At 43.2% G+C, this 23,961-nt stretch overlaps 1 protein-coding gene across 1 annotated transcript; it reads right to left on the bottom strand.

The window, feature by feature from the left end:
- Positions 1 to 37: 37 nt before the first annotated feature.
- On the bottom strand, positions 38 to 8,407 carry SPATA19 (spermatogenesis associated 19). The gene is made up of 7 exons (XM_083714893.1): positions 8,201 to 8,407; positions 7,955 to 8,011; positions 6,149 to 6,310; positions 5,264 to 5,346; positions 4,036 to 4,113; positions 1,870 to 1,968; positions 38 to 257 (listed from the first exon to the last, which is right to left on the bottom strand). The coding sequence occupies exons 1-6, from the start codon at positions 8,276 to 8,278 to the stop codon at positions 1,881 to 1,883; spliced, it is 546 nt and encodes a 181-aa protein (XP_083571019.1). The 5' UTR covers positions 8,279 to 8,407; the 3' UTR covers positions 38 to 257; positions 1,870 to 1,880.
- Between the last annotated feature and the right edge of the window lie 15,554 nt (positions 8,408 to 23,961).

Genomic DNA, 23,961 nt, shown 5'->3' with positions numbered 1-23,961 from the left:
GATGAAAGGAAAGCCCAGCCTGTCTTTTAGAAAGCGCTTTAAATGGTAAGCAATTTTTTATTAGTCATTCACAGTTCACAAAGCCAGGCATTTATAATAGCCCGAGCAAAAAAAATAAGTAAATCCTTCCGGAGGATTCAGGCTGCTTCTCTGGCCATTTCAAGAAGGCAGGGCTTTCACAGCCAAAGGAGAAGACCCAGAGGGCAGAACAGGAAGGGCACCTCCTTCTCCTCAAGAGCCACAAGGAAATAGGGACTCTGGGAGGAAGAAAGCACAGGAAGAAGATCAGGGGGGAAGAATGATGCTCCTGCATCGGGAAAACATCACATGTCATTGCTAGAGCTGCTACCAGGTTATTATTTCCCAACAGACGTTTCAAATTGCTAACTGAGTGACTGGTGCTTTTTTGAGTTTGATCCAGAGATCAGGAAAAAAACTAGAGGCTTCTGCATTTTCCTTCCCCCAGATTCCTGCCCAAGCTGTATGCATGAGATCAGGGATGTGGAACATGTAACCCTCAGGATGCCATTGACCTACAACTCTCATCAACCCCCAGCTGGTATGACCAGTGGTCAAGAATGATGGGAGTTGTAGTCCAACAACATTGAGGTCATGAGTCCCATAGAGATGTCATGAAGGGGATGGGAGGATCCTGAGGAAGAATGGAAGCAACTTGGGGCATTGGATCAGGGGAGTCCTGAAGGGGGTCCTGGCCATAGCTGCCAACATTTCCCTTTTTTAAAGGGAAATCCCTTATTCTGAATAGGATTCCTCACAAGGAAAGGGAAAAGTTGACAGCTATGGTCCTGACAGGATGGGGGAAATTGTCTGTAGGCAGGGGCGTAGCACTGTTTGCCAGTGCCTGGGGTGGGTACGTGTGCATGTGTGCCAGGCAGGTGGAGCACGCTTGCCCAGCCCTCAATGCCCAATGGGCACTCGTGCACCAGGCGGGGCATGGAGGGTGAAGAGCACCCCCGTGTTCCCCGACCTGTGCCCTCCCTGGACTGCCATTCGCATGCCAAGTGGGGGCACAGCACCAAAGGTGCTGTTCACCCTCTGCACTCCCCAGGCAGGGCATGACAGGAATCTCTGTGGGGCCGCCTGGTTTTCACATACACCCCTTCAGACTGTGCACCCGGGGCAACAGCCCCTCTGGCACTCCCCACACTATTCTACTGACTGTGAGATCCCAAGATGTGTCTGAGCCCACAGAAATCCAGGAAATGGAAAGCTGGGTCCAGGGAAGGGATAATTCAGGTTGGCAGAAAAGTACCCCTGTGGCATCAGGCACCTCTAATCAGAGACAGCCTGCAGTTGAGTTTCCCTACCCCAGCACTGCCTCTGGGTGGTGAGGAGTTTCCTCCTGCAGGGGGAGGCAATGAGACTAAATTGGATGCTGAGCCAGTGCTGTCAACACCTCCATCCTCCAGGGTCGTGGAGGCACTAGAGGTGGCATGAACAGAGCTCACAGACCCAACTCACTAGGTCAGTGGCCCATCCAGCCCAGCATCCTGCTCTTACAGTGGCCAGCCTGTGGGAAACCTGCAAGCAGCACATGAGCATAACTGTGCTCACCTGTGGTTTCCAGCTACAAGTATTCAGAATCATTACTATTTCCAGTTGTGGAGGCAGATCATAGCCATCATGGCTGCTACGTAGAGTTAAACATTAACAGAAGAGTCCTAATGGTAAGGGCTGTTTAGCAGTGGAACAGAGGTGGCCAGCTGTCTTTCTGTGGAAATAGGCAACCACATCTCAGCGCTGTGGCTGCAGGTTCCTGCAATAAATGAGGTTAAATGGCCCTGGGGTCCCTTGCAATGCTAAAATCCCATGGAGGGAAAGGCAGAGGGCTGGGGATGAGCACCTCACCTGTCCGTGTCTTAATACGCTGGCATTGAGAAGTGGAGATTGGTGTCCGATGGGCCGCTGTCCAGGTCAGTCACAGCTTGGAACATGACTCTGGAGACACTGGGAGGTAAAGAAATGAGGTCAGACCGAACTTGGTCTCTTGCAGAATCTGGACAAGAGTAGGGAGTGGATTCAGGACACAAAAACCTGCTGAAGGTGCACATCCAGGAACCCTGGACAAGACCCTCCAACCACCCTTGTGAGATGGTCACTTAGTTGCACCAAACACACCAGCACGTCAGCCTGCCACAGCAATGTGAGGTGGCAAGTCCATCAATAAAACTGAGGTTTCCAGACATGCTACCCAGTAGAGCAGCTCTGGGAAAGGGGTTGGAGAGGAAGGCATCAAGGCTCTTTGGAAGGCCAGCAAGCCCACCAGAAAAAAGAGGAGGGGCAGCCCACAGGTGCTGCTCAACCACCTTGCCTCCTATTATAAGTCCACAGGGTGAAATCAAGGGCAATTCTGGACTTGGGGAGCATGTCTGAATCTTCCCTGGATTGAGACCCACACACAGTACACACAAGGTCAAGCATGGTGGGCCTCTTGAGCTCACACACACTTTGTCACCAAACCCCCACTTCAAAACATATCCCAGGCTGGGAAACCTCCACCCCATGGGCATAATTAGGCCTGGCATTGGCTGGCATCCATATGTCCTGGAAACAATGAAGATGACAGCAATATTTCTTAATGCCAGTTGCTGTAAAATGGTAGGGGGGGAGAGTGGCTCTTGTGCTCAAATCTCGCTTGCTGGTTTCCTATTGGGGCATCTGTGAGAACAGGATGCTGGACTAGAGGAGCCATTGGTCTGATCCAGCAGGCTCTTCTTCTGTTCTTATCGCCAAACAGGGCTAGGAAGGACCTCTGCTAGAAATCCCAGTCAGCGTAGACAAGAATGAACTAGATGGACCAATTGTCCCCTTATCACCCTCCAACAGTGAATTAAGCATTCCAGAAGTGCTTTCTTTTGCACATATGAGGAATAGCAAAGAAAGATGGGTTTGAAAGTAACTCCCTTCTGTCTCAATCACAGCAGCCACTATGGAGAAATTATCTTAACACTTTTAGTTTGTGTGTGTGTGTGTGTGTGTGTGTGTGTGTGTGTGTGTGTGTGTACCGTATTTTTCACTCTATAAGACACACTTTCCCCCTCCTAAAAAGTAAGGGGAAATCTGTGTGCGTCTTATGGAGTGAATGCAGGCAGGAGGCTCTGCTCAGCACTCCCTTTGAAGAGTCATGCTCCACATGCTCTTTAAAGGGAGCACAGCTCTTGGGGGAGCCTTAGCCATGCGCGCAGCTATCCCATAAGCCAGGACAGCAAGCGGGATCACTGTGCTGCAATCCCACTTGCTGTCCTGGCTTCTGGGATTCAGAATATTTTTTTTCTTGTTTTCCTCCTCCAAAAACTAGGTGCGTGTTATGGTCTGGTGCGTCTTATAGAGCGAAAAATACAGTGTCTGTCTGTGTGTGTGTGTGTGTGTGTGTGTGTGTGTGTACCAATTGTCTGACTCAATGTAAGGAAGTTCCCTATGACACAATATAAAAACAGAAGTTAAGGAAAACTAGTTGGCCTAAATGGAATACCCTTTGCCAGTCTGGATGTGATTCAAATTGCAATATCCATATGCAGATCAACTCTAGAGAAACTGTGTGTAGAGATGTTATGGTCTATTTTCCCACTCCTAGGGTTAGAGACTCACTGATATGAGCACCGTTAAAAGAATTCCACATTGGATCACATCTAGGATTCAGTGAATTTATTTTCATACTAACGGGGCAGAACTAGGTAAGAATTATTTTCGGAAGCTGGTGTTAAGGGCGGAAGGGGAGCACTGTATTGAACTTGCAGAGATAGAATTGTTATCTCAGGAGTGTAAAAAGTTGCCTTAAACTGGGTCAGGGCATTGGTCCATCTAGCTCAACATTTTCTACACTGACTGATAGTAGCAGCTCTCCAGGATTTCAGGCAAAGGACATTCCCAATCTTATTTGGAGATGCTGGGGATTAAACCTGGGGAGTTCTGCATGCAGAGCAGATGCTCTACCACTGAGCTATGGCCCTTCCCCATATGTGCAAGCAACAGAAATGTTGCTAAAAGCTATTTGCCCTTCCAGCTGGGTCTCACCTATTGCTCACTTTATCCAGCCTCTCTTGCATGGCATCCTTTCTCATATCGCTCGTGACATGATACACCCGGGTGTGACTGAAAAATAGAATCATAGAGTTGGGAAGGACATCAATATGTCATCTAGTCCAACCCCTGCCCAGGAAACCACAGCAACAACAACAACCCAACAACAAGAGTAGTCTGAAATTTCTTAACCACCCCATGAGGTTCTAAGATACATTGTAATAATTTTAAAACAACAACATTAAAAACAATTAAAGCAGAATAGAATCAAGATAATGGGGAGATCATTAGGTAGTCATCCAGCCACTTCCTAAAATCCCATTCCAAAGGAGAGTCACCCACCATCCAAGGCAATCTTTGTTCCACAGTCAGGAAATTTCTCATAATATTTAGTTTAAATCAATTTTCTTGTCAATTGGACCCATCAGTTTAGGTCCTGGTCTTTGGGAATGTCTGAAAAGGAATCTGATTCATCATTTATGTGACAGCTGTTCAAATATTTGAAGCTGGCAATCCTCTCCCCTTTTAACTGCCTCTTCTCTGGGCTAAATTTACCAAACCTGCCAGGTTTTCAAGGTCTGGTGTTAAAAATTCACTCATCTCTCAAAGTGAGTTGAGTTGTCACAAGAAACCATGCTCTACTCTCAAACGGCCTTGTAAAATCACACATAATGCTTGAACTCAGCTCTGTTCATCTTTTGGGGGCACGTCTGAAGAGGTCTAGCTCCATGGTTTTCTGTTTCCTCCCCTCTGGATCCCCTCTCCACATCAAGTTGCCTGCTGTGGAATCATCTGCATATCTTCCGTGGGATTCCAGCATAGTGCAAAGGATTCAGGATCACTTTCTAGATCAAAGGTGGGGAGCCTTCAGACCTGCAGATGTTGTTAGGTTACCACTCCCAACGTCTCTGGCCATTGTGCTGACTGAGGCAGCTAAGTGCTGGAGTACACTAACATCTAGAGGGTTGCAGGTCCTCCTTTCTCCATCCAAATGTTGCTTAACTACAACTCCCACTATCCCTGGCCTTCCTGGGGTGATGAGAGTTGTAATTTAGCAACATCTGGGTGAACAAAGGTTTCTCACACTATAAAACTATTCTGTGGTTGCATATTTCAAGGAAAGATCAATGTCCCACCCCTGTTCAAGAGTGTGCACTCAGATCATTCAGAATGCCATTGCTCATCACTTCAATGGACACCATTGACCCATGTGAAGGCTCACCTCCATCGGACAAACTGGATCCTTGTCCTGTCATCTGTCAGGTCCAGGCTGGAACTGGATGAAAGCATTGTGCTGGAACACTCCTGCAACAGTGATATGAAAAGTCTGCTTATGTGCACCAGAAAAATCTTGGTGTATACTCGATTCTGGCCAAACTAAGCCTCCTGAGGTATATATTGCTCTAGGAGGCATAGTTTGGAGGCATAGTCGAGTATACACTTCCAGAGGTAATGCAAAAATGCGTAACTTCTGGTAAATGAGCCACACTAGTTGCTAGAGGGCCGTGGAAATTCCAGTCTTCCACATGGAATTGCATACTCACTTCTCTGAATTTTGCAATGCAAGTTTGGCTCAGTCAAAATACATTTGAAAATGTGTTCTTTACAGGATCAAAGATCCCCCCCCAAAAAAAAATATTTTAAATGGGGGAATGAGTTAAAAATGAGTACAAAAAGCTTACAAGTTGCATATTTCAAGGAAAAGTGCATATAAAACTATGTGCAATTTAAATGCAAATTCATTGCATAGCTCTTTTTTTAAAAGCTATGCAGAAAGTAGGGGAAGAATGGACTTATTGAAACTGACACAGACAGAAATACACTGATTTCTCATAGAATACTTCCTTTTGCAGGCTATGGCTGCATACACACCATACATTTAAAGCACATTGGAAGAATATTCATCACCATGCACACAAAAAGTATGCTGGAAACTGTAGTTTACCACTGACAGAACCACAATTCCCAAGACACAATACAGTTTTCCAGATGTTTGGGGGAGTGCACTTTCAATAGATGGTGCATCCACAGCCTATCTAAGTATTGCTCCTCTGCTTTTCTCTATTCCATTCTCATCTGCACATAAACTGTTGCAGCTCTCACTCACCCTTGGTGGCCTCCTGTCTTCAAAGGTCTCCCAGGTTTCTGGTTTTGATCTTGCTGCTGCCAAATCTAGGCCAACTGAAGGAAAAGTTCTGATCCCTTCCACGTGGCAGTCTGACCTGTTTTCTGACTTCTGCCTAAAGATCTTGACAGCATCTTCTTCGATCTAAGAGGCAACACAAACACACATGCTGCCACCATATTCTCCCCCAAAGTGAAGTTATTTATCATACAAAACTAGTTGGTCACCATTAATGTCATTACAGTTGTTCCTTGGTTTTCGAACAGTTCAGTTCCCAAATGTTTTGGCTCCCAAACGTCGCAAACCCAGAAGTGACTGTTCCGGTTTGCAAACTGTTTTTGGAAGCCAAACGTTCGACCTGGCTTCCGCAGCTTCTGATTGGCTGCAGGAGCTTCCTGCAGCCGATTAGAAGCCATGATTTGGTTTTCAAACATTTTGGAAGTCAAATTGACTTCTGGAATTGATTCTGTTGGACTTCCAAGGTACGACTACTGATTTATCATAAATGTGAATGACACTTGACTTCATAGAGTTTCATAAGAAGAGAGAGATGAAAAAGAAACAGGCTTCTGCCCTGAAATGAGATTGCAATTTAGATATCATGGAAGGCAAAGTATGAAGAGAGGGGACTTTTATGCAGGATCAAACCCTCACTCATATCAGGGCCAACCAACTAAGAAATGCATTTTGCAACTCATGGCTCCAAAAAGGCCCAGACTCACCCAAGGCAGAACATCAACATTTCTTCTCTCTCTCTCTTGCTCTCCCTCCCTTCCTATTGCACAATAAAATATATTTAGAAATGCAGATATTGAGAGGGAAATGCATAGGTTTGAGATAATTTGCTTAAAAATAAATATGTGTGTGCAGATTAAAACAACAATGGGTTGATGTAAACCAGGATGGGAAAGATTTGGGAATGATGTGTATGACAGCAGTTCTAGATACATGCGGAAGTGAAAGCATGCACATGTGGTTCAGTTATGCTTACCCCTATCCTATCCTAGTTACCCACAATGCTATCCACAATGGAAAACCATCCTATACCCCATAGGCTCCTCTGCATTTTAGAGCCTTGGTTAAATGTGGTTTCAGAAACATGCAAAAGCTCCCCTAAGTGCAGAAGGCTAACCTGGTGCAGACAACCATCCTTGAACATGCAGAGTTTGAGGAGGGTGGCGCTAGCATGCTCATGCTCATATGGCTAGTTAAGCCCCATGATGAGTGCTTACATAGGTCCCCGGTCTCCATGCTAATATTGTGTGCTGCATCCGAATTCCTTCCAAGCAGTCTGCATGGACAGAGCATAGAAAGCTGCCCAATATTAACTCAGCCCCTTGATTCCTCCCTCTCAGTACTGTCAACACTGACAGGCAGTAGCTTGAATTTTATTCGTTTCATAAAATGTATACACTGCTTGATGGTTAAAAAACAACAACCTCAAAGCCGCTTATAAAAAGAATGAAACAATGATGTTATTAGTAAAAACAACAGTTCAAAACATTTAATAATAATAATAATAATAATAATAATAATAATAAACACCCCAAAGTAATCAATAAACTAATAACAGACTAAAACACACACCAACATTCCAAATATCTGGACAGGTTTGTCTAAGCTAAAAGCTTTCCCAGGGATTTAGGCAGGGAAACTTTCCCTGACACACCTGGAGATGGGGGGGACTGAATTTGGGAGCTTCTGCATGCAAAGCAGATACTCTGCCACTGAGCTATGGCTTACCCCCCCCCCCCAATTTCAGCCTGTAGCCCTATTCATTACACTCACCTTCTTCAGCCAATGCTCCAATACATACTCTATCTCTGGCTCAACTATGTTATCGGCCTTAAAGGGAAAAGAGAAAATGAGTGGTAGTCAGAAATTCAACAGGGTCACCTTATAGTAAGTATCACCAGTGCTTTTTAAAAAATGGGGGTACTCAAGGGTATGCAGTACCTGCACCCTTTTTCTAGGAGAAAAGCACTGATATCACCCCCCCCCTTCACCACCTCACAGCCCCTCCTGTGCCCTTACCGGAGCATCGTCAGCTGGGAAAGGTGTTCTAGAAGCCCTGCGGAACAAGATGTACGCTCCCCATGTGGTAATGATCATCCTGAGGCACTCTTAGCGAGGGCCAGATCTCCTTTGCCTCAGCCACCGTTCTCATCTGCCCTAGAAAACGTGTGGCCTCTGCAATTCCAGTTGTGTGTTTGTGGCAGGGAGACATTATTGTGTCACTAAGCGCAAAAAAACAGTTGTCTGGGCAACCATGATGTCATAATGAGATGGGGGAGGGCAGATACTTATTGGTCAGATTCATTGTGGAATAAATATAGCTGTTTATTCTTTTGAATCTGGAAGACTGTGGACTTTACCATGAAAGGCTGGCTTGTGAAGGTCCAACAACTAGCCTTGAATGAGAAGCTTACTGAGTACTGCAGGGCCAGCAAGGTGCAAAAGACAGAATACCTGGATGACCTTCATTTAGCACTTAGCTAAAGATCTCAAAAACTGGTTGTGCACCAACAGCATGAAATACTGGGTAGCTGTTTTTTGTGCGGCAGCAATAGCTTCTTGGTGCAGGATCTTGTCCTAATTTTAAAATTATTAACACCTTAAGCTGTTCTGCCTCATTTCAATATAGTGATTTTAAATTTCTCAGTGTCTTTTTATATTCTACATAGTTTTTAAATTCTATATTTAATATTGTACTTGATGTACTTTGTGTCCCTCCTTCTCAGCTGGTTATTGACCAAAATAAATTAACACAAAATGCATTTGGGAATTATCTATGCTTGCAAGTTTAGGAAAAATGGACTTTGATTTCTGGAATGATGGACCTCAGTTATGTGTTTTTACTATTTTTGGGTTGGGAGCTGCCCAGAGTGGCAGGGGCAACCCAGTCAGATGGGTGGCATATAAATAATGTAGTAGAAGTAGTAGTAGTAGTAGTAGTAGTAGTAGTAGTAGTAGTAGTAGCAGCAGCAGCAGTATTAGATGGGGCATGAGGACAATGAGACAGTATTGCTTGGGTTTGTGTAACAGATGTCAAGAAAAGCAATGAATACATGTTACTTTCAAAACAATGTATGGCCTGTCATATCCTTCCAGAGTGTAAGAAGTGTGTTGCTACATTTGAAAGCGCAAAGTTAACTTTGAATGCATGGTGTGAAAATTAACTTTTATGCCCTGCAGCCTCAATCCTTCCCCTTTAACGCCCCTGTGAAACAATCCCATGCAGACAGAAGGAAGTTGACCTAGAGTTGCCCCTCCCTCCATCAAATCAAATAGGAAGGCTGGCTGAGCTGTATCTCTGGAGAATCCATGGAGTGCTGATTCAGAATCAAGGTTTTTGGATTGGTTCAGGACCGATTGTGTCTGTTCCAAGGTGTGGGGGGAGGCAGGTGGTGTGGGGGGGGGGGGTAAGTCATAAAGTGCCTGGTCAAATCTCCAAAGACACACTGGTGTCCATTTAGGATTCTGGGGACAACAAACACAAATGTCTTTACTTACCCAGAGATGTCTTTGGAGCACAGTTGCCACCAAAGTCCTGGGATCGAATTCCATAGCTTAATTACATGCTGTGTGAAGAAGTACTTTCTTTTTGCCTGCCCTGAATCTTCCAATGTTTAGCTTCATTCACTCTCTTTGAGTGGATGTAGGATTTCTCATGACATTACTTTTGAGATTGCCCTGGGGTGTTTGTCAGTGTCCTCACTGTCATTCTTCAAACCATCTTTCCAGCATTCTGCAGCCTTCCTGGGTGCTCATTCTTCAAAAACCTTATGATGTCCCAGAGTGGTTTTTCCTGGAAGTGCAGGAAGGTGGGAAGTCTGCCTACAACTGGCCATAGTTGTACTTTTTAAGTGAAACCTTTTTACTTTTAAACAAATCCAGGCAGAAAGATATATTTGAAAGGTTATAGGAAGGGATTTATGTTTTAGAAAATGTGAGCACACTGATCTCAGGTGCTTAGGAGCTAGACTCCCTAACATCCTGCACTTTGATTAAAACTAAAGAGAAGGCAGTAAATGGTTACTCCTTCCAAGGTGCTTTTTCAGATCAGAATGTAAGAAAAGTGTTGTTGCTAACCTTTAAAGCTTTAAACGGCCTCAGCCCAGTATACCTGAAGGAGCATCTCCATCCCCATCATTCAGCCCAGACACAAATGTCCAGTGCTGAGGGCCTTCTAGCGGTTCCCTCACTGCAAGGTTACAGGGAACCAGGCAGAAGGCCTTCTCGGTGGTGGTCTCATACCATCAGATGTCAAGGAACAATCTGACTTTTAGAATACTGTACGTCTGAAGGCAGCTCTGTTTAGGGAAGTTTTTAATGTTTGAAGTTTTATTCTGTTTTTAATGTTCTGTTGAAAACCACCCAGGGTGGCTAGGGAAACCCAGCCAGATGGGCAGGGCAGGGCAGAAAATAATAATAATAATAATAATAATAATAATAATAATAATAATAATAGGCAGCTGGATCAGGCCAATGGTCCATCTAGTCCAGCATCCTGTTCTCTCACAGTAGCCAACCAGGTGCCCTGCCATGGGAAACCTGAAAGCAGGAAACAAGTGCAAAAGCACTATTCTCCCCTCCAGTTTTCCAGCAACTGGTATCAGGTGCATTGCCGTCTCTGACCACGGAGGCAGATCATAGCTAGTAGCCATTGATAGCCTTTTATCTCTATGAATTTGTCAACTTCTCTTCTAAAGCCATCCAAGTCGGCGGTTGACATTACCTCCTGTGGGAGCGAGTTCCATTCTATAACTATGAACTGTGTGAAGGCGTATTTTCTTTCATCTGTCCTGATCTTGAACATTCATCTTCATCAGATGTCCACAAGTTCTAGTGTTATGAGAGAGGGAGGGAAACAAATTCTGTCCACTTTCTCCATTCCATTTTTAGAAAACAAACAAAACTTCAGGTTGCAGAAGCAGCTGGAGGCTGCAGAACTCTTAGAAACATAGAATTACCGTCATACCTCGGGTTAAAGTTGCTTCAGGTTGAGCATCTTTTGGTTATGCTCCACGGCGACCCAGAAGTAACGGAATGCATTACTTCCAGGTTTCTCTGTTCACACATGCGCAGATGACATGACGCGCATGCGCAGAAACAGCAAATCGCAACCCACGAACGCACAAACGTGGGTTGCGTTCTCTTCAGGATGCGAACGGGGCTCTGGAACAGATCCCGTTCGCATCCAGAGGTACCACTGTTTAGACTTGTAGAGATGGAAGTGACACCAAGGGTGGAGGAAGAGGAGTGCGGGGGGAGTTCACTGCCCCCGGCAGCGCGATCCTGGTGGGGTGCCATTGGGGCTGCATCCCTGTCCGTGCTGGGTGCCACGCCCCCAGGATGCATGTCAGCCCCGCCCCCACCTGCTCTCCACCCCCCGGTGCTGGAGTGTGAAGCTCTGCCACTGACCAAGGGTCATCTTAGTCCAACCCTCTGCAATTCAGGAATCACAGTTAAAGCATCCATGAAAGATGGCCATCCAACCTCTGCTTAAAAACCTCCAACAAACCTCACGAGGGAGACAGTTCCACTGTCTAGCAGCTCTTACTGCCAGAAAGTTTCTTCCTGGTGTTAGTCAGAACCTCCTTAGAAATGCATGGGATAATAATTATCATATTTAAAAATACTGTGATAAATGACATAATAAACTACATATTTTAATATGGATTTTCCTGCTTTAAAAAAGTTAATGTGGAATAGGATGAAATGGACTTTTAAGCACATGCAAAATTCACTGATCTAGTCTGAGGTCCATCCATGAGGTTAAAGCACTGGTGTCCTATATATATGCATGCATTTTAGGCAGCGTAGATGTATAGGAGTCTGTGTTCTCACATTAAACCTCCCCGGTGGAAGTGCATCTGCTGCCTGAAATAAGAGAATCGCTTTTCTGCACATTATAATCACCAAAGCCTTCCAAAGCCCAGGCTAGCCACCTGGGCTAAAGACACAGGGATTTGGGGACTCAACTGCACAGCTGTGGAGCTGTACAAGGTATTATTTACAGTGAAGTCACAGATGCAGGAAAGCCACATCTACCCTTGTACTGCCTGTCATTTCGCCCCATGGGGTTGTAGTCACATGTCTGCAAATGTAAATAAATAATTTATACCCTTGAGGGCAGGGGAATCAGGTTTTTTTTTGGGGGGGTGGACAAGTGTGAGTGAGTAAATGATGGGCAGGGAAAGAGTTAAGCATCAACCCCGATTTTCCACTGCTGGAAATGCTTTTTCCCTGCAGCAGTACCTCTTACTTTTTTAAAAGAGAAAAGGCATCAGGGGTCTCTCGCATGTGGTTGTGTGCAATGAGTAGTAGTGAGCAGTTGAGTAGGATTTTAAACACCATCTCCTTGGTTTAAATTCAACATTCTCACTAGTCCACACTGCTGTCTAGACGCTGGCACTGATGTACAAAGCTTCATACAGCTTGGGAACAGGATGCCTAAATATAAAATATAGTCTCACCCCTGAATATTGCATTGTGTAGGAGACCTTGTCCTCCAGACACCACCCACGCAGGAGGTGCATTCCATACAATATTGAAATTGGGGCATTGGTGTGGCGACACTAACCCCTTGCAACTCTTTCCCATTATATTTCAGGCAGATGCATCTTGACTATCTTTTCACCATCATTAGGAGAATAGTCTCCTGATGAAAATAAGTGATAGTACCACTCTATTCTGTGTCCAGTCCTGGGCACCACCATTTAAGGAGGATGTTCACAAGCTGGGAGGATGGCAACCAAGGAGTTGAGCATGTTCAGCCAGGATAAGGGAAGACTGAGTGGCGATTTCAGAGTCACCTTCAAATATCTAAAGGACTATCACGTGGAAGATGGAGTAATGTTTTCTGCAGGGAAGACCCAAGGCAATGAATTCAAATGACAAGTAAGGAGATTCTGACTCAAGGAAGGAAAGGAAGAGCTTTCTGAGGGCAATTGCTATTTGAGTGTGGAATGTACTACCTTGGAAGGTGCTGGACTGTCCTTCATTGGAGGTTTTCAAACGGAGTTTGAGTGGCCATCTGTCAGGGATTATATAGCTGTGATTCATGCATTGCAGAGGGTTGGAATAGATGACCTTTGGGATCCCTTCCAACTCTTAGGGTCCCTTCCTAGACTATAATTCTATGATTCTCTTTCAGCACACCTTCTAAGTGAATATTTTTATCCCAGTCAGCGTCTGCAGTGGATTTAAAATTCTTCTTATGCATGCAATTATTTTAATTACTTTTATGTGTATATTTTTTATGTAGGCAATGCTTTTAACTGCTTGTATATGTGCAATCGTTTTATATGTGTCTTTATGGCATTGTGAAATCACTTTGAAATGCTTCCTAGGAATTGATTCGTAAATGAAGTAAGCACACAGGCACACTTAAAGAAAAGCAAAACTATCACGCAGCAGGACATTTTTTGCAAATATTTATTTATATCAAAATACAAAACATTTCTGAAGCAGAGTAATGTTACATGTGGAGCAATTAAATGTTTTTGTTTTTTTGTTTTTTAATCAATTCCAAAATCCATCATTCTCCTACAGAATGGCTAGTTTTACGTAACATTGTAACACTGCCATAATTTCCTTTACTGGGTACATTCTTAAATAAAATTTAAAAATACAGGAGAGAGGGGAGAAGTAAAGTCAATGAACATGCAAGGCTTATAAAATACCAGCAGGTCAAAGGGTTAAGGGCATATTATCGTTCACATTTAAGGCAGGGGCTACAGTTTCCATTAACTGACAGCATTCCAGAATGCCTGGGGGGTTGGGTGAACATCAATGGCAGAGAGGAGCGGGTTTATTGCTTAAGAGCCCCCAAACCAGATGTGGCCAGGAGTTGTCTCCAATAAAAGCCAAGTGGGGAAGCTCTTTATAGGAGGAAGGACAGAAACGTCAGAAGGGACTGAGAGAATCTCAGCAGAAGGGATGGTCAATGTTTCCTTTTCCCACATGACATACACTGCCATTGTTGTCTACGCTGGAAGGTTTTAAACCAAACAACCAAATTGACTGGAACCCCAGAAATCTTCACTGGTTTTTGCCACTTGCAGAATAATGATAAAAAAAAATCTCTGTATGTTAGAACTATTAATCCACAGGCTCCTGGAGAAGGAGCTTAGGAGCTTCGGAACCTGGTATGTCCACACTACACATTTAAACCAGTGTGAATCCAAGTCAGTTCTCAAGGCTTCCAGTAATAGTTCCCACAACTCTCTTCTTTTTCCTGAGGGTCCTGAATTATTTGTGGGAGATTTGGAGCTTTTGGATGGAATGACACCTTTCTGGAGTCCCTTTGCTGGGAGCCATGGTAGTTAAAAACTGGCAATAAACTGGTTTATATCTGTAGTGCAGACATGCCATGTGTTCTGATTATCCTCTACTCAGTCATCAGCTTGGAAAGGGAACGCTAGAAAGGAAAAGAACAAAGTGGCACTTTCGCCCAAAACTTGTGAGGTCATCTTTGCCTACTCCAACCAAACAATAAATTAGCACCCAGAGATATGTGTGTGTATGTGTGTGTTGAGGGGGGTTAGACTCCCTTTCCACCCTTCATTATAAACTCAGGGCCTGGGAAAGGGTGAGATGAGGCTGAAGTCCTTTGCCTCCATATTCAGGCTGCTTGGATTCCTCAGAAGGAACATCAGCAGTCAAGAAGCTGAGCCTGCATCCTGCTTCATCTACTTCAGATGGTCAAGAGGAGAGGCAAGGGAGGAAGTGGGAGGGCATGTTCTTCCTGCCCCATTCATTTCTGGCTCTCGTCTGATATGGGGAGGCGATATGGATCCTCCAGACTTAGGATCAGGAGCTGCATCTCCCAACTTCTGGTGAGTCTCAGAAATTTGGGGGGGGGGGGAGGAAGCATGAGATTCTTGGGCTTCCAGTCTCAAAGCTTCCTTGGGAGGTCTGAAATGGCTCCTTGTTCCCCAGAGGCAAGGCAGCAATGCTGGCAAAAGTCCCCAAGGCCAGCTCACAGTCCAAATTCCTTTCTGCTGGTATTTTAGAGGCCTTTACCAAAAAAAAATGGAGGCAAAGAGCAACAATGAAGATACAGAGAGATTATATATCGCACGGAATAAGTCTCGTATAAGGCTTTGGTACAGCACCATCGTATCTTGGATTTTATTTTGAAACTGTTTACAGGAAGGGGGAAAAAACAGACATACTGAAAAATAGTTTTTTCTTCTACTTTTTAAATTTTTTTAATCCTTCTGAGTTATCTGAAGTTCAAAATTAACCCTCTACATGCCACCTTGGCTTGTACTGAATGATATATATATATAGATATATATTAAACCAACCTACCATTACACTGTTTACACACTACTCCCATAGCTAACAGCTAAACAGGCTGAAGTGTGCCGATCAGGAATCAACATCACAGATTTATTTTATTTTATTTTTTAGTAGCAGTGACTACTAGTCAGTATTTTAAAAACCCAAGAACAGAAACACAATGATAAGGAGCAAGTGAGGAGGGAGGAGAGCACCCTCTTATTGGTTTTATTTATTTGTAAGTCAATCTCTTCACTCTCTACCCCACCCACCGCAATTGCTACCTTTGAAACAGCACCAAAAAGCACCTTAACGTGAGTTATACATCGTAATACTCAACATTCAAGAAATGGAATCGAGGTTGAATGGTCTTCAAAGGTTAAAGTCAGTTTAATTCAGTAGGCAAGACTATAAAGAGGAAAAAAAGCACAATTTTAATGATTTAAATAAATTCTCAAAAATTTTAAGAAAGGAAAATTTTTTAAAAAAAGCAATAGCACCTTATGGAAAAGTCCCATGGATCTCACATGGAAGAAACCAAGGGCATTTTTGTAGAACAGTATTAGAGATTTGCAGAGACCAAGTCTCCACAGAGTGATATAAGATAGTGATAAAGGATTTTGATTGTAGCTTTCTTCTTTTTTGAAACTATGACAGGGATATAGCTTCTCTCTTACATTTCTGTTAAGTGGATGCAAGCTACTTACAGAAAAAAAAGGTCTCATCTACTAAGCCACTTCTATAGGATCTTCCAGCTGGGGAAGGCCAATTCCATGCACTTGGGAAGGAAGGTCCATGTTTTCATAGCTGGAATGGAGCGTATTAATGGACCATCTTCCTGCAAAACAAGCTCTGTCCTAAACGGAAGTCTTACTGATCTTACGAACGGGGCTCAGGAATCATCAGCAGTCTCACTGAGACCAAGTGAAAGGAAAGTGTGCCCATAGGACCACCAACCTTCAGTGGGAGGTTCTTCAGACTTATGCTGGCCTTATCAGAGCATGAGAACAGCAGTCAGGAGCGACAAAGGTAACATTTGAGATGGCTGGCAGTTCACCCGACTCCTCTCTCCAGCTCCGTGTATGTTGCCTATACCCTCTAAACGAGTAACTGGACATTTTCCGTGTGGCCCACTCAGGGCTATTTTTTCTACCACCTCAGTTCTCATTCTCTTGCTAAAGTTTGTTTAAAATGTATTGATTAATCTCACACAAACCAACACCTTCCAAATTATTTGTCCCAATGAATTCACACCAGAAATGTGTCAGGAGGTAACAGTCCGTACCACAGGTGAAAACCAGGAGTCCTGGTGTCAGAAAGTCAGGCATCTCCAGCTTCATACCTCAAATACTATACAGGATCAGGTGAGCAGCAAGACTCTGGCTTGCATTTGGCATTACAGAGGGCTAACAGTATTACTGCTAAAACTGTGCTTTGTTGATGTTTACGACTACGTAGATATATATTTGCCTTATAAGTGATTGTGGAACAAGATGGAGAGATAACATACACATGTCCTACTCTACTTCTGCTATACCAGTTAAGTGGAACCTCCCCCACCCACTATATATATATATATGCCATATTTTTTGCTCTATAAGACTCACTTTTTCCCTCCTAAAAAGTAAGGGGAAATGTGTGTGTATCTTATGGAGTGAATGCAGGCTGCGTAGCTATCCCAGAAGCCAGAACAGCAAGAGGGATTGTTGCTTTCACTGCTCAGCGATCCCTCTTGCTGTTCTGGCTTCTGAGATTCAGAATATTTTTTTTCTTGTTTTCCTCCTCCAAAAACTAGGTGCTCTTGTCTTACAGAGCGAAAAATACGGTATATATATATATATATATATATATATATATATATATATATGGTTGGGGTAAAGGTCTTTTCTTTTTGGATGTTCTCATTGCTTGCTGCTAACCGATGAAGCTAAAAGACCTTTAAAAAGAGACAAACACCCATTTCCTCCCAAAGAGAAACATTTTCAAATTTATTCCACTTTCATCTTTGCAACCCCTGCTGAACAAAGGCTGAAACTGGAAAACACCTGCCCTTTCATATTCATATGTGTGATGGAGAAATAAAACAGAAAATGAAAGAAAATCATCATTGCACCATTATGGGATGGACAAATCTCTCTGAGTTCAGCTCCTCACAATTCCACAACGGTTTGCGATTTTAAAAAGTTTTCATTAAAATTCATCACAATTTAGTGTGAAAATATCTGGATAAACATGTTTTTGCAGGGGAGGGAATTCCATATTCACTAACATATGCATTTTTAGGCACACTGGGCCCCTAACATACAGAGTTTTATAAACATTATTCGGTTGGAGAACTGCATCACAAAATTTGGAAAAGTGCAAATTCTGAAGGATCACTGCATTTTACTTTGCAAATTGCTTCAGAAACTACAAATTAAGGAGGGTCGCATTAAAATGCAAACCAAACCAAATTTTCCCACCCCACCCCCCACCCCTACTCATGAACATTACATTCTTGTTTTAGCTTATAAAGGGTTGCCTAAAGGTGCTCACATAAAAAGCCACATCCTGTGGGTGACCTGCCAGGTCTTTGGTGGTGGTGGTAATCCTTTTGTGTGGACACAAAAATAGCTAATGCAATTAAATATAAACACCAACTTTCCTCCAAAGTTTTTATAGCAAGAAGATAGCACTTGAAGAACCTGGTTGAATCCACAAGATTTGCCTTTAAAAAACCCTCCTGCCTGGAGGCATTGCCCATGTGGAAGGAATCACCAACCTTCCTGAACTGTTCAGTCCAAGAACCACCACTGAGCATCAGAGGAAGCTGTGCAACCTTGTCTACACTTCAACTCTAAAGTTCAGATTGACTATTGAGAGGGTGAGATAGGCCATTCCACAGAATGTGTGCTCCTCTGCCTCCCACAGTAAAAGGAATACTGAGAATGAAGACTCCTAGGCTTCTGCCAAAGGCTAAAGAGTCACAGCCTCAAGAAAGTTTTGTGGCTGCAACTCTGGTGCAACCCATTCCAGTCGCTCAATTGCTATTTTGATTGCCACTTTGACTTCTTCGTTCTTTAATGGCATTCATCCTCCCTTGAAGAACTAAAGGCAGGAATCCCAGTTCTGGCCAGCCCAGTTACAGAACAGGAGATGTTGTCTGGAAGCACCAGCAGAGGCATCACATTTTGAGATCCACTTAATCTACAGGTAATATAGCGCCTAGACAGATGGTTTCCTCTCCCCACTACCACCATTCCCTCTCTCCTATTGAGAGCTACTACTTAGGCATCCCACATCAAGGTATCTTAGGAAATTTGAAGGAAGACTCTTCTTGCACTGAGCATAAGCGTTAACTTTGCTTCTGCTTGCAGCATTGAGAGGAGTCAAGTGCCTTGAAGATGCTTAGTAAATAGTGGACAGGAACCCACTGAAAGCAGCCACCCATCATATTTTGCTTTCCAGATTCTAAGCCTACTTTTGTTCCCCATACCCACCTCACCAATGCATAGAGGCCAACCTATATACAACTTCCTTAAGGACAGATGGACAGCAAAGATTAGGAAATCCCTAATCTTCCCTAAGAGATCCTACTGAGCCAAGTGACAGCAATGCTGAAGCTTTCTGGGTTCCTGAGTAAGCACTTCTGACACTCATAAATGGCTACAATTTTGTGCTAGATCTTTCCACCACCCCCACCACCCAGATTGATGGACCAGATACTAACCAGAAGGATCAGCCTGAGGGGCACAGTAAGATGAAAACTTTCTGTTGATTAGTCCTTTGCCCCTCGGTTTCTCATGAAACTTTCCTCATCCCACCTAACAGATTAGTATTGCAGCTTTAAACCAGCAGATGGGTGATCCTCCCACCTGGAAAAACCTTTAGATGGTTCTTCAGTGCATCCCGGGGCCTTCTACAATTTCCCTGTGGCCATACCTTTCACACTCCAACAGTGCTGTTGTGAGTGTTGAGGAAACCACTCCTGCTAAGAGGACAATTTAGAAACAGCCACTACCTAATTATATTTTTCCCTACCTGAACCAGCATTGATTACATTCACCTATATTCACCTGTATTTGGTTTGGGATTTCCATTTTTGAACTGAAGATGCTTCTCAGTTGAGCGGCCCCAGATTCTACCCTTTTACAGAGCAGGAGCCGCTGGTAAGATGCAAATTTCATGCCAGCACACAAGGTTAGAACCACACAGTAGGTCTAAAGTATAATACTGTCAGGGAAGTTACACACTTCAAGCTAGAGAAGCCTGGCAAAAATCTTTGCATCATATATCACATTTCTTTGTACCAACCCTCTCCCTTAGAAATATGTCCCATTCCCTCCCCATTACCCACCCCAATCATTTTTTTTCTACACTAGTGTGACTGCATTAAAAAAAGGACAAAACAAGAAGCAACAACTTAAAATGCATTTCACAGTAAAGATAAGCTGCATTGTGCAGGCAGGGCTGAGTGTCCTTTTAAAAGCCCTTCAAACTTTTGCACTGACTGAGATTTTGCAAAAGGAAAGCAGAATTCTGGAACCCATCTACATTATGCAAACCCAAGCCCATTTACAATATTTTGCATTTTGCATAATTATTCTGCTGGTCATCGGGAAGGGGGAAGAATCTGGACAAGATACAACAGACCTACCCTCTGACCACTGGAAATCTTAGGTTCAAAAAGGATTCCGTCCAGTTTCTGAGATTTCACCAGATATTGCTCACAGACTTGAAAACATATCTTTGCAATTGCACGGGATAGAACCCTGGATGTGTGTTTTAAAACACACGCCTACAGTCCTCCGGAAGCTCAAATGCTACACTGTAGCTTCTTGGCACATCTGCAGAATCACAGTGCACACAGCTCTGGGGATAAGAAGGGACTGCAAAATCACAGAGCACTGCTTGGAAAGGCTGACAGCCCACTCTGGCACCTCAGCTCATTTTCCAACAAGAGGGAAATAATCTTCACAAGTCTGCAGGGGATGCACCTTGTGGTATTGGTCTACCCTGATCTTGATGCCTTTTGATCAAAGCTCAAACAACTCATCCTAAGACAACATATTTCTCAGGATGAATCTAAAGCACAGGGACAAAAAAAAAGCAAACCACATAGTTTATGATATGCAGACAAGTGATGAAGTGTAGAATTCCTAAGCACCAAGCACATTTTTTTGTTTTAAAAAAATACTTGCTCTGCTCCTGCTCTTTAAGCTTCACTCCACCTCTAACAGCTTTGCTGAACTTTCAAACACGTTATTATTTACTTGCTATTTTTAAATAGTTTTCTTCTATTTATTCCCATTGCCCCCCCCTTAAAATAGAAATCAAATTTGTATTTATATAATTTTTATATACAATGCAGTTCTGGAATACACATAGAGCACATATTCAAAAGGTTTTTAAAGGAGCTGGATCTTATCTTTGCCGGTTCCTCTGGGGTGTCAATTCTGATGCACAAGTGGGATTTCTGTTTTTTGTATGAGGCAAGGCATGATCCTCCATTCTGGACCTCTGGAAGCTTCCAGAAGTTGCTGTAGCAACCCAGAGCTCCCCCCACCCAATGCATCATGGCAAGAATTTCAACCCAGACTGGCCCAGCCAAACCTGTGCTCTTCATTGTAGCCACAGAAGACTTCTGCACAAAAGTCTCAAATATGTGGCGCTCTTAAAAGTCTGCCCAAAAAATATACAGCTGGCAGTTTTTGACTGCCAGTTAACAAGCTTTCAACCCAGGGAAGGTTCAGGGAGTTCCCATAACCAACCCCCTCCATTTCCCCCATTTTTTAATTCATTTTTTTTAAAAAAAGATATCCTTCCATGGTATTTCCATAAGTCATGCTTGCGACACCTGATTCCCCTGCCCTACCCCTTAGAATGTGGACCAACCCCCTTACCCCCATCTTTTTTTCTCCCCACCCTACCCCACCCCTCTCACTGCTTACTGCCCTCCTATATCATGCACATTATCAAAACTACAAGAGTCCTCAAGATTTGGGGCATGGGAACCGCCTCACCTGCATACATCCTATAATAATCTATATAGCACACCTCTGTGTTGGATGCATGTGGTGGGAAGGGGGAGAAATATGGATAAATGCCAGGCCCATTGAAAGCCTGTAGAGGATGACTATTAATAATCATAACAATTGACTGCAGTTGGGTACTGATGCTGGATACAGCTGTGAATGTTCAGAAGTAATTCTATGGAGGGTGCTTTTTTCTGACCTCCATTTCGATCCCTTGATGACATGATAAGCCCAATAAATGTCATCAATTTAGAAAAGAAGTAACAACTACATTCAATTTCACACCAAACAGTAGTTACAAGCATCAAGTTCATCCAGTCTCAATAATCAGTCCTGTCCAATGAAAACTGCCAAATGCATTTCATCTCCTGTCTTCCATTCACCACCAGCAACACACATTCATGAAGGGTTTTCTGTATCTTCCTCAGCCACCTGAAGAAGACTGAGACAAATTCTAAGACCAAATGAATATGGGACCCACTTGGTCTGAAAATTATGGCTTTAAACAAACTGGTTATACTTGGGGCTTTTCTCTGATGACAGCTTTTAATCTGGCCATAAGTGAATGTGTACTTTATGGATTGGCATTCTATTAATGCTTTTTGTGACTACTATGTTGAGTTTTCAGTTTCTGCAGGGTGTTAGAATTATCATCCCAAAATAAGATATTATAGATACAAGTGGGCTTTCTGCATTTCCTGGTCCCTATTTACCATGTAAACACAGGATACATTTTTAAAAATAAACGTTTATGTAACATAAAAGCTAAGGAGAACGATTCCTGCTTGGCTTTCTCATCTGCACACAGGTTGCCATAAAAACACAGGTGATGTACGTGATATCAGGCATCATTTCCAGAAGACATGCTAAGGTCTAATCCTGCTGGAACTGAATTACTTGGGTGTGCAATTCTTTAAAGTCATCAGGGTGCATTATAATTCACTTTTGAATTAAGGTTCACACAGGGCAAGCATAAACAAATGCTACCCCTTGCCTAGGACATAAAGTAATGTTAAAGGAATTGGGCAGCCGTATGGGCCTGTGTGAGTGTAATTGGAGCAGCTGCACTCCTCTTCCTGTTAAAAAGGGGGGGGGCAAAAGTGTGTCCCAGCACTTTCAAGGGTGTGGTGAATTCATCTAAAGAACTAAATTCTAAAAATCAAGACTCATGAACTGGAAGGGTTAGGGTCAAATGTCTACGTGGCTGGTGTTTGCTACTGTTTTCTTTTCTTTTCAGAAAGGACTACAATAGACTAATCCCTGCATTTTGTGAACACAACATGGAAATGTTCATAGTCTATATATATAAATAGTTCCGAATATGTCACAAAACGCTATGGTCAGGAGGAGGAAAAGTTGTTCTTCTCATCACTAGTAATTTTCCTGGCATTACCCAAAGGAGTCACACGACAACTGTGCCACCGCATTCCACACAGCACACAATCACATTGGACATAACAGGTGTGGTTTTAGAGGGGAGGAACCAGGTTTCTACAGCAGCAAACACATAACCAGTTACTCTTGCATTGCCAAGGAAGAAAATGTTTGTTAACAGTCTACTGACCAAATGTCCTGTGGAAAAACATTTCTCTATGTGTGTACAGGCCTTGATGATATGCTAAGCAAGTTGTGTAGTCTAAAACAATGCTGCAGTCATTCATCACAGGATCCAAGTCAGTTTTCCCCACCTGCCATCTCAGATAAGTCACGAAAGAGGAGTTAACTGGGACTCTGTTTTCCTACGATCATTTAATGAACACCATTTTACTGGCTTACTCTGATGAAACATGCATTTGTAGTCATTTGTTACAACCTCCTATCAACTAAAAAAAAAAAGTCAAAAGCACTAAGTGACTGAGTACACCTTGGGTCAATAAACTCCAACCAGAAGATTGAGCATCCTGAAGTTCAGTCAACATACTGATAAAAACAAACAAATGCTACTAGCTTCAGAGAGTCTATTTGTCTTTGCCTAGAGACAAACTAAGGTTGGTGGTTGATGTTTTTAAAAGAAAGATGAAGGTAAAGTTGCTGCCTGAGGCAAAATATTAAGCACAACATTGGAGGGATTTTGAGGGTCTCCCCCCAAAAAAAGATTTAGTGAGACCAGCAAAATCACTCAGTGCTTTGCAGAACAGTGATGTGATAAGATGCATCCTTTCTAAATTGTGATTCATTTGACCTGGCATTATCTCCAGTTACACAGGTTTTGCAGAATCCTTCCAGAAACTGTTTCTCCATCCTGATTCAGTAGACTAATCCAATGGGCTCAAAACCTTTCTGAAAGGGGCACTTCCCTACACATACAGCCACAGCTGAACCATGAGGAACTTCATGTACATACCAGACATTTGAAATATTTTCAGTATCCTTTTTTTCACTCCATAATTTAGTAGTGTCAATGAAGTGCAATGATTAAATACGATCATTATTCTTATTATCATCAGACTCTGTGCAGATGAAGAACTGCATCCTTGTTGTGCACAGAGG

Source organism: Podarcis gaigeae, assembly GCF_964106915.1.
Source record: "Podarcis gaigeae genome assembly, chromosome: 15".
NCBI lineage: Eukaryota > Metazoa > Chordata > Lepidosauria > Squamata > Lacertidae > Podarcis > Podarcis gaigeae.
Note: the sequence above shows the minus strand (reverse complement) of the source record. Positions and strands in the feature narration are given on the sequence as shown.

Excerpts from the sequence above, each read along its gene's own strand:
- SPATA19 (XM_083714893.1), bottom strand. The coding sequence starts at position 8,278 with ATGATCATTACCACATGGGGAGCGTACATCTTGTTCCGCAGGGCTTCT. Across the intron at positions 6,311-7,954 it reads TGGAGCATTGGCTGAAGAAG|ATCGAAGAAGATGCTGTCAA; the intron begins GTGAGTGTAATG and ends GTTGCCTCTTAG. Across the intron at positions 1,969-4,035 it reads CTGGATAAAGTGAGCAATAG|TGTCTCCAGAGTCATGTTCC; the intron begins GTGAGACCCAGC and ends TTTACCTCCCAG.